Source organism: Notolepis coatsorum (assembly GCF_963971535.1).
Source record: "Notolepis coatsorum genome assembly, chromosome: 5".
In the NCBI taxonomy this organism is placed as follows: Eukaryota; Metazoa; Chordata; class Actinopteri; order Aulopiformes; family Paralepididae; genus Notolepis; species Notolepis coatsorum.
In genome coordinates this window covers 12,682,702-12,694,228 of record NC_140169.1, presented here as the reverse complement: position 1 = coordinate 12,694,228, position 11,527 = coordinate 12,682,702, and the positions used below count along the sequence as shown (strand labels likewise).

At 49.2% G+C, this 11,527-nt stretch overlaps 1 protein-coding gene across 1 annotated transcript in view; it reads right to left on the bottom strand.

Moving 5' to 3' along the window:
- Positions 1 to 11,188: 11,188 nt before the first annotated feature.
- The window catches only part of LOC311229268 (gastrin-releasing peptide receptor-like), a gene marked incomplete at both ends in the record, with an annotated part of 155,996 nt that continues 155,657 nt past the window's right edge, over positions 11,189 to 11,527 (bottom strand). Inside the window, one exon of the mRNA XM_084315333.1 lies at positions 11,189 to 11,497. Within this exon, the coding sequence (XP_084171459.1) occupies positions 11,189 to 11,497 (309 nt within the window). The remainder of the gene's footprint in view (positions 11,498 to 11,527) is intronic.

The window sequence follows — 11,527 nt, the reverse complement described above, 5'->3', positions numbered from 1 at the left end:
TATAAAGCCTTCAGGGGCGCTAATTACAAACTGTGACAGCTGCGTGATGAGATCGATACTTGCTCCAAAAGCGCGTGGCGGGGAATGCACCAATCAACACGGCACCTTAAAGGAACGGAGCGCGTGGCAGGGAATGCATCAATCAACATAGTACCTTAAAGGAACGGAGCGTGTGGCAGGGAACGGACCAAACCTCACAGTACCCCCCCCTCCACGGGAGCCACCCGGCGACCAGCTCGACCCGGCTCGCCCGGATGGGCACGATGGAAGTCGATGATCAGGCCGGGATCCACGATGAGCTGGCGGGAGACCCTGCTCCGTTCCTCCGGGCCGTACCCCTCCCAGTCCACCAGGTACTGGAACCCCCGACCCCGCCGTCGAACTCCCATCAACCGGCGGACCTGCCACTGGGGGTGACCGTCCACCATCTCGGGAGGAGGTGGTTCCGGAGCAGGAGGCATCAGGGGACTGAGAGAGACAGGCTTAACCCAGGACACATGGAAAACGAGGTGAATGTGCATGGACGCAGGAAGCTTAAGACTCACCGCCGCCGGACTGAGTACCTTCAGAACCTCAAAAGGACCGACGAACCAGGGGTTAAGCTTCTTGGCCGAGGACCGAAGTGGAAGGTCCCTTGCGGAAAGCCACACCCTCTGCCCAGGGTGGTACGTCAGCGCAGGGACCCGGCGCCGGTCAGCCCCACGACTGGCGCACTCCGATGACCGGAGCAGCGCAGTCCTGGTGATCTCCCAGACCCGACGGCACCGGTTGAGGTGGTCCTGTACGGAGGGAACTGCCACCTCCGACTCCTGTGCAGGGAAAAGAGGGGGTTGGTAGCCCAGGGATACCTCAAAGGGTGAGAGGCCGGTGGCGGAACTGACCATGGAGTTGATGGAGTACTCGACCCAGGGAAGGAAACGGCTCCAAGAAGCGGGTTTCTCAGCAGCCACACACCGAAGAGCAGACTCCACACTCTGGTTCATCCTCTCCGTTTGTCCGTTAGTCTGGGGATGATAACCAGAGGAAAGACTGACCGTTGCCCCCAATCCCTTGCAAAAAGCCCGCCATACCTGGGAAGTGAACTGGGGCCCCCGGTCCGAGACGACGTCCTGGGGAAAACCATGGAGGCGGAACACGTGGCGTGTCAGGAGGTCCGCCGTCTCGGCCGCCGAGGGAAGCTTGGGAAGGGCCACGAGGTGAACCCCCTTGTGTTCCCCTGGGAAGAAGGAAGACCCGTGACGAAGTCCAACGCCACATGGGACCAAGGACGGCTCGGAATGGGAAGCGGCTGCAATAGCCCGGAGGGTGCCTGGTGGGAGGCCTTGCGGCGGGCGCAGACTGCGCAGGCCAGTACGAACTCCTTGACGTCGTTCCTCATGGTGGGCCACCAGAATCGACGAGCCAGGAAGGAGAACGTGCGATGAACGCCCGGGTGGCAGGCGAACCGGCTGGTATGGCCCCACTGGAGGACCCGGGACCGGACCGAGTCGGGGACGAAGAGACGATGAACCGGTACATTGCCTGGAGCGCGATGGAAGCGTAGGGCACGCCTTACCACCCCCTCGATGCCCAAGGTGACTACTCCTACCACCCTGGCCTCTGGGAGGATGGGAGTCGGGTCCTCAGTGGTTGGAGCCCCTTTGGAGTGTAACCGGGACAGGGAGTCGGCCTTCGTGTTGCGGGAACCAGGGCGAAACGTCAGCGAGAAGTCGAACCGACTGAGGAAGCTGGCCCATCTTGCCTGCCGGCCATTGAGGCGCTTGGAAGCACGGATGTACGTCAGGTTCTTGTGGTCCGTCCAAATGGTAAATGGCTCCTCGGCCCCTTCTAGCCAATGACGCCACTCCTCCAAGGCAGCCACAACCGCCAGCAGCTCCCGATTGCCGATGTCATAGTTCCTCTCGGCAGGGAGGAAACGACGCAAGTAGAAGGCGCACGGATGTACCTTCTGGTCCGTTGCCGACCGCTGGGATAAGATAGCTCCTAGTCCAGTATCCGAGGCGTCCACCTCTACGATGAACTGTCTCTTGGGGTCTGGATGGAGCGAGATCGGGGCGGAAGTGAACCTCTTCTTGAGGGAGCGGAACGCAGCACACGCCGCTGGGGACCAGTCGAACGGCAGGGCGGGAGAGGTCAGCCTGGTAAGCGGTTCCGCCACTTGACGGTAGTTCCGGATGAATCTTCGGTAGAAGTTGGCGAACCCGAGGAAGCTCTGTAACTCCTTCCGAGAGGTAGGTTCCGGCCACTCCTCCACGGCCCGGATCTTGCGAGGGTCAGCTCGGGTCAAGCCTCTCTCCACGATGAAGCCCAGGTAATCGACGGAGTCGGAGTGGAATCGACACTTCTCTGCCTTGACGAAGAGCCGATTGTGGAGGAGGCGCTCCAGCACACGGCGGACATGCTGGATGTGTTACTCGAGGGTCTTGGAGAAAATGAGGATGTCGTCTAGGTATACTACCACAAACTCCTCCAGCATGTCACGAAGGACGTCGTTCATGAACGCCTGGAATACCGCCGGAGCGTTGGTGAGGCCGAACGGCATTACCAGGTACTCGTAGTGGCCCCTGGGAGTCTTTTTTTTTGTATTTTATTTTTTTATTATTTTTTAAACAAACACATAAACAAACATGACAACACACAATAGGATATACAAATACACATATGCTCCAGCTCGTACCCCCCTCTCCCGGACCCCCCATTGGATAATCCAACCATTATAATTTGTTCCTAACCAGACACTACCATTATATGCTGGCTTTTATTCTCTCCACCACTTCTAACCACATTGCCATTTTGGATTCATTGAGACCCAAAATTCTAGCTGTTGATATTTCTTGATAAATCACATCGAGATATGTAAGAATCCAGACCTTACGGCACATTTTTTCCGGTTGAAACCATCGTGATGCTATCAGCTTTTTAGCCACTGTGATACCGGATAAAACCAATCTCTTTAGTTGTGGAGGTACTGCATGCTCAAAGACATCATTCAGCAGTAATACAGCGGGGTGTACAGGTATATCCAGAGTTAAGAGATTTGACAATTGCTGGGTCACTTCTTTCCAAAATATCTTAACTGGTGGGCAGTCCCAGTACATGTGCATAAATGTCCCTTCGTCCCCATTTGTACATAAGGAGCATTTGGAGTCTTGTTTAAGACCCATTTTGTTCAGTCTTATAGGAGTTAAGTATGTCCTGTGAATATAGTTAAGATTGATTTGTTGATGGTCCGGGTTCCTTGATGCAAGGCGTACATTTGCCCAGGCTTCTTGCCAGTCAAAGTCTATCTCCAGGTCTGGTATATCCCTCCTCCAGACTGAGTCTAGATGTAGGGTTTCATACGAGGCCGTTAGTAATTGATGATAAAAATCTGAAACAAAACCTCTCGATGTCTCTCTTTCATAGAAGAATTTGTGGTATCTGTGGTGTACAATTGGTATCCTTAATGGAACACCGTGAGCCTTCAAACATGCCAATAACTGTGCGTAAAAATAATATGAGGACTTGGTGAGATACATTTTTTTGCATATCTCATCAAAACTACAAAAACCCTGTTTGTTGAAAACGTCTCCTAATGTGTGTATGCCTTGCTTTTCCCATCTAGGGAATCTTATAGGTTGTTTTCCAATCAAGAGTGCATTGTTATTGAATAAGGGAGTATGATTATGCCATTTATGTGAGATAGAGTCTTTTTTTTGTGTTTCACGGCATATCCGGATTGCATGAGTGATTATGGGGCCAAATTTCCGTTCGCATTGCTTAATTGATAATTTGGTGTACACTATGTCCTTCAGCCTATGTGGAGCTACTATATTTTCTTCTAAATTTCTCCAGGATACTGATGCTTGGGGATCAAACCATGTTGTCAGTGGTCTTAAAGTGTATGCCTTAAAATAGTGGTGGAAATCTGGAAATGCCATACCACCGTCTGCTTTGTTTCTCTGTGCGGTGGATCTTTTTATACGTGGTGGTTTGTTATTCCAAATACATTTGTATGTGGAGGAGTGTAATTCTTTCCAGTAACCCTTTGGAGGGGGTAACGGTAGCATTGAGCTGAAGAAGTTGATTCTAGGTAGGACGTCCATCTTAATTATTGATATCCGTGCTTGTACTGAGTTTTTAAGTTTTGACCACCTGACAAGGTCGTATTTGATTTTGTTTTGGATTTTTATGTAATTGTGCTTCACCGTTTGGCTTATGGTAGGGAATATTTCAACTCCCAAACATCTAAAGTGTTTTACCATCGGTATCTCTTCTAGGAGGGTTATATTTCTTTTTGCAGGGGCGTTAAGTGGGAGGAAGGCCGACTTCGGCCAATTTATCCTAAATCCCGATAAATCTCCAAAGTCCTCAATCAACTTGAGAAGATGAGGCAATGCGGTGTTGGGGTTTTGCATGAACAGTATTACGTCGTCCGCATATAAACTAATTTTGTGTTGTGTGCCCTTGATTACGATTGGTTCTATGGATTGGGATTGTCTTATATATTGTGCTAAAGGCTCTAATGATAGATCGAATAGTCCGGGACTAAGGGGGCAACCCTGTCTGGAAGACCGTGATACTGGAAAGATTTCGGAGGTGATTGTACCTGTTGTAATCATGGCCGATGGGTCTTTGTATAATACTTTAATCATATCAATGAATCCTTTTCCTAACCCCATCCTTTCTAACACTGCCCATAGATACGACCATTCCAACCTGTCAAAAGCTTTCATTGCATCCAGGGACAGCATCGCCTTAGGTGTGTTGTCTTCCTTGTTAGCATCTAGTATGTGTAGTAATCGTCTTATGTTATCAGTGATCAGGCGGCCTCTTATGAAGCCTGTTTGGTCCGGATGAATTAAAGACGTCATATGCTTTTGTAGTCTGATGGCTAATACCTTAGAGTACAGTTTGATATCGGTTCCGAGGAGGCTTAAAGGTCTGTAACTACCGCACTCGGTGGGGTCTTTGTCTTTTTTGAGGAGGACTGTTATGAGTGCAATATTGTCATTCTTATGGAAGTTCCCCTCCTTGACTGAGTATAAAATCATATTTAGTAATAAGGGTCCAATTATGTCCCAACAAGAGAGGTACATTTCTGGTGGGATACCGTCTCTTCCAGGGGCCCTTCCACTTTGCATTTCAGATATGGCCTCCCTAAGTTCATCTAGTGTGATCGGTGTTTCTAACTGTTTAGCGTCATCCTCTGAAAGTTTAGGGAGGTTAATTTGATTAAGATATGTGTCCATCTTGTTTTGATCGAAGGTCGTTTCTGATTTGTATAAGTTGGAGTAGAATTCTTTGAATGTCGTGTTTATTTCTTTGGGTTCTGTAACAAGTCCTTGTTGTGCTCTAATGGTAGTTATATCTGCAAATTTTGCGTTGACTCTTAGTCGCATAGCTAATAGGTGACTTGGTTTGGAACCTTGGGAGTACTGCTGTTGTCTTGTGCTACGTATTTGCAATTCAGATTGTTGTCTGTATATGGCGTTAATCTCTTTTTTTAGTATATTGACTTGATTTTCCAGTTGAACCGAGTTGTTGTATTGCAAAGAATTAAATAACGTTGAGTAAAGTGTTTCCAGTTCAGCCAGTTTTGAGCATCGATTCTTGCGTATTTGGGAGGAAAAGCTATCAGTGAAATCCTTGATCATTCCCTTTGTCGACATCCATAATATTCTGGGGTCCTGCACCGAATTCACATTTATCCGTAGGAATACCGTAAGAGCTTCTTTGATTTGTGTAATGAATTCCTTGTTATTAAGCAGCATCGTGTGAAATCGCCATCTTGGGGCTCGGGATGATAGTATACCAAATGTTCCTTTTAAGAGTAAATAACAGTGATCAGACAATGCATTGGGTATCATTTCCACATCGTAGTTATCAAATAGTCTCGGGGTTGTGAAAACGTAATCTATTCTGGATAATGTATTATGTCTCGCAGATCGACAAGAGTACTTCCGGGTCATGGGGTTGAGTGAACGTCATAAGTCATTTACACCTGTAATCTTCGACCAATCCTTTAATGCATTAGATGCATTTTTTTGTTCATTGGAAAAGGAGGGGTTTGATTTGTCCATCCTTGGGTTCCAAATGGCATTAAAATCTGCACCGATTATAAATGAGTATTCGGGAAGGTCTAACATTGCTCTGGTGAGTGTAGTGAAGAAACTAACTTCGTATAAATTTGGGGCGTATACCGCTACCAACGCTATTTTTCTGTTCTTATGTAAAATCTTAGCTATAGTTATCCGACCATCTGCATCAGACCATACTCCCTTCAATTCAATATTCAACTTCCGTCTAACGACTATGGCTACTCCCCGAGTTCTCGTTCCAAAGGAAGAGTGACTGATGTTATGATATGTGTTGTCCGCTAACATATCTATGTCTTTCTCTAAAATGTGCATTTCGCTTAGCAGAGCTATGTCCACCTGTTCTTTTTTCATCAGTGTGAGCACGCTTTTTCGTTTGTGTTGTTTATTTATTCCACCAGTGTTCCATATCATTATGTTCAAACTAGCCATAATCTATACATGTTGTTGTATGGTTGTTGGTAATGCAATATTTTTTTTGACGCTTCTATTGAGGCTAATGTGGGCAGGTCTCTAAATGGCTGGAATAAGGGGGGGGTGAACGGAGGGGGGAGGGGGTGAAGTACATAAAACAAAATAACCCTAACGTCTTGCACAGACGGGTTACACATAAAACACATATGGCCCATCCCTAATGGATGGGCTAAAATGATTAACAAAGCATACAAACAATAACCCAAGGCCACTCCATTCAAACCCATTAGCCCAAGGGTCTGGGTGAGTAGCCCAACGTTAACCGCATTTCCCTAGCCAAAGATGAGGGAAAATATAATATAATAATATGAGAGAGAGAGAGAGAGAGAGAGAGAGAGAGAGAGAGAGAGAGAGAGAGAGAGAGAGAGAGAGAGAGAATCAAACATTGACCTGGGAGTCTTGAAGGCGGTCTTCCACTCATCGCCCTCTCGGATACGGACTAGATGGTAGGCACTCCGGAGGTCCAGCTTGGTAAAGACGGTAGCCTGGGTGAGAGGCTCGAAGGTGGAGTTCATGAGAGGAAGAGGGTACTTGTTCTTAATGGTGATCTCGTTGAGCTGACGATAGTCGATGCAGGGTCGAAGGTCTCCGTCCTTCTTCCCAACAAAGAAGAAACCGGCCGCCACAGGAGAGGAGGAAGGCCGAATGAGTCCTGCTTCCACGGACTCAGAGATATATTGATCCATCGCTGCCTTCTCAGGGACGGTCAGACTGTAGAGGCGGCTGCCGGGAAGGGGAGCCCCTGAGCGGAGGTCGATGGCACAGTCGTAAGGCCAGTGAGGCGGAAGGGCCTGAGCCCTGGACTTACTGAAAACCTCCTTGAGGTCGTGGTACTCGGGGGGTATGGTCGAGAGGTCCGGAGGCGTCTCACAAACGGATCTCCTGGGCGAGGGACAGGACGCCGCCTGAAGACACTGGGCATGACAGGAGGAGCTCCACCCCATGATGGTACCGGAGGACCAGGCGATGTGGGGCTCGTGCAGTGCGAGCCAGGGCCGGCCCAGGACTACTGGGACAAGAGGGGATCTGGTGATAAAAAACTGGAGTCTCTCAACGTGGTTACCAGCAATGGTGAGCAGGACAGGACAGGTGCGTTGAGTGATGTCAGCCAGGCGGTGTTGGTCCAATGCGAACACCTCCAATGGCCTCACGAGGTCCTCTAGTGGAATGTTGGCCCGGGTAACAAACTCGAAGTCTAGGAAACTCTCGTCAGCACCCGAGTCAATGAGTGCCTCCACCGTGGCCCGTTGGTCCGCCCAGGCCAGGGTGACGCTCATCAGACGGCTAGGTGGTGCACGGCTCTGGGAACGAGAAAAACGGCTCACCAGGATCTCCCGGGGTCCCGGCGAGCCTGGTCTTTTGGCCGGGTGGGGCAGTTGGCGATACGGTGTCCATCCCGACCGCAGTAGAGGCAAAGGCCGGACCTGAACCTCGCCTCCCGTTCAGCTTGGCTAAGATGTGAACGTCCCAGCTGCATGGGTTCCTCCCCGGGCACCGAATGGGAGGGGAAGGAACCACCAGTCGTGTTGGGAGCAGGGCGGACCGCAGTACCGTCACGAGTACGGGGTCTCGTACGAGTCTCTGGAGGTCCCTGTCGGGTTCTCTCACGTCTTCTCTCCTGGAGGCGTCCGTCGATGCGAATGGCGAGGCTGAATAGGTCCTCGAGGGACTCAGGTTCCTCACGGTCGCGAGCTGGTCCCTGACAGCGTCGTTGAGCCCCCTCATGAAGGTGAGACAAAGCGCTTGATCGTTCCAACCGCTCTCCGTTGCCGCCAGTCTGAACTCCAGCACGTAGTCGGTGACCCCGCCACTGCCCTGCCGGAAGGTGCCCAACCGGGCTCCAGGGTCCTGGCCACGGGCTGGGTGGTGGAAAACCCTGCGGAGCTCAGCCACGAAGTCTGGGTAGGAAAAACAGAAATCAGCCCCCATTGCCCAGGAGGCAGTGACCCACTGGGCTGCCCGGCCTGAGAGCAAGTTAGTCATGTAAGCCACTCGGGCTCCCCTTGAAGTGAATCGGCTGGGTTGATGACGAAAAACCAACTCACATTGCATGATGAATGTGGCACAATCCTCGAAGTTACCATCGAACAACCGTGGTTCGGAGAGACGGGGCTCCCGAGGTGCGGGATCGGGAGGCGCGGGGCCTGCCAGGGCTGCGGGTGATGCTCCGGCCGAGGCTCCTGAAGTAGGTGGGGTTACAAGCAAGGTGTTAACGGCTTCACTCAGCGCTTGTAATTGGTGGAGAATATTAGTCTGCTGATTACCCTGGGCTGTCTGCTGGCTAGCCAGAGAGCCAAGGGACTCCTGAATAGGCAGGACCTGGTCTCGGAGCTCCTGTACAGCAGCCGCAGCCGCACCTAGCTGTAGGCTGTGGTCGTTGGTTAACTCAATCTGGACCGCCAACGCTGTTCTGACCCTGTCTGTGTCGGCTGAGGTCGTCATGGTCGGGTCGTAATGTTATGGTTTGTAACCGACCTCAAACGCAACGGCACAGACAGGAAGTTCAGAGTTAGCCAAATGCTAGGGCGTATTTATTTACAGAGTCAAAAGATGGAATAGGTACAGTAATCAAACAAACAGGGAGACTGCCTCCGGCAGAGTCATCAGCCGCTCTGCAGAATCCTCCTGGCGACAGTGGTGGGAATTTGGCATATGATGTTGTAGCGGCTCTGCAGATACTCCCAACTCTTCCTCGAGGTGGGAAACGAAGAAAGAGAGAGGTATCAGTGTTTTCCCCAACACACAATTAGCAGAGTCAGTGCAAACAAAAGATGTCTTCAGTGCTTCTTCTATAACACACAATCCGGCTGAGTCCAGTGCAAACAAAATTATATCTTCAGTGCTTCTTCAATAACACACAATCAGAATTATCCAGAGCAAACAAAATGATCTCTTCAGTGTTTCTTCAATAACACACAATCAGAACTATCCAGAGAAAACAAAATGATATCTTCTGTGTTTCTTCAATAACACACAATCCAAATGATCCAGAGGGGTTTTGTTCCACTCACCCAAGTGCAACGCGTAACGGGTAACAAGGCGCAGCTCCAAACAGTTCTCCACAGAAAGGTCCTGGAGAGAATATAGACCAGGAAACAGCAACGGGAAAAAAGCAGGCAAAGCAGTTGTATTCCAGAAAGACCCGACAACGATAGCAAGAAGGTCTGTGTATATAAAGCCTTTAGGGGCGCTAATTACAAACTGTGACAGCTGCGTGATGAGATCGATACTTGCTCCAAAAGCGTGTGGCGGGGAATGCACCAATCAACACGGCACCTTAAAGGAACGGAGCGTGTGGCAGGGAATGCATCAATCAACATAGTACCTTAAAGGAACGGAGCGTGTGGCAGGGAACGGACCAAACCTCACAGGTTTGTCATTAAAAACCAATAATAATTGCTCGCATCGCCGGCTTCGCTGACCAGAGCTCTCTCAGATTCAAAGTTTTAATTGCAGCCTGGAACATACATGTTTCGGAACCAATGTGTAACTAGACAGTTACAATATAACATTTATATTAATTAACCCAGTTAATGCCTTAAGAGTAAGAGTCTGGTGGTCAATGTCACCTCGGATTGCTACGGAAATGTTGTGTCTTACTAATAATAACTAATTCCTTGGTCAATAGAAGTCTCTGTGATACTTTCTGAATATGATTTGGGAACATCAAATGGGCAGGGTTATAATAGAAGAAAGACAGTGTAAACAATATAATTAACTCTGAATATAATAATGAGGAAAAATGAGGATACACAACAAGGTGCATGAGATGAGGTTATATGTAGAACATGGTACAGTTACAGTAAGTGGGGAGTGCGTCATGGTACATTTACAGTAAGTGGGGAGTGTAAACACTAAACAGTGATCTAAACAGTTCCTGACAGCTGGGCTGTGTTGAACTTGTCACGTGAAATAACGTTATGTGAATAAACCGCGAAATACCATAACGTGTTATAATAATATAATGTTATATAACGTTACAATGTACAGTTTCTGACAGCTGGCTGTGTTGTGAAATGTGCATAACGTTATGAATAAACCGCGAAGTCACGTGAAATAACGTTATACGCGAATCTGGTAGTACATTTCTTTTTATCTTCTTGATATGATAACATTACATCCGCCTTTTACCGCATGACAAGCTAAACCAATCAGAGAGGGGCTTCGCACAACCAATCAGAGAGGGGCTTCGCTCAAATGGGCTCAACCAATCAGAGAGGGGTCTGCAGAAATGGAGCTACGGAAAGTAGAGACGCGGTGTGCGTGGGCTGACATCCGGCCATTTGCGGAAATTATATTTTCGGAAGGGGGAGGGGGGGACTTCAATTCAATTCTCCACGCAAAAAAAGAGTTCTGCACGTGCGTTCCATTAGTGGTTAAAGTAAGGTAGCATGTGTTCGGTACACAGTGCGTACTGAACCGAAGGTCCCGTACTGAAACGGTTCGGTATGGACATGTGTAACGTTACACCCAGCTACTATTTGTATCTTTATTCTTAAAAAAATAATTACTGTATGAAGCACAATCTTAGGCGGTTCATACAGAACCAAGCATTTCACTGTAATGTACATATATACCTTTTATGTGACAAATAAAACAAAACTTGAAACTTGAGAAAAACCACAGATCGGAACCTTTTAGACGGAGGTTATCTTCGTGGTGGTGCTCTGTCGTCTCGCAGAGGGCTGGTAGTAGCACAGGAGCTGCTGGTTGAACTGCTTCCGGAAGCTGTTGCTCATCAGGTAGAGGGCGAAGGGGTTGACGCAGGAGTTGGCGAAGGCGAGGACGCGCGCGCAGATGCTGGCGATGAAGTGCGCGAGGGACGTGTCCACCTGCCCGTAGTGGTAGGAGCGGTAGAGGTAGATCACGTGACTGGGGAGCCAGCAGACGGCGAACAGCCCCACGAACACCAGCACCATCTTGGCCAGACGCTTCCTGGACTCCACCTGAGGAGAAGGAGGGGGAGTAGGGATAGT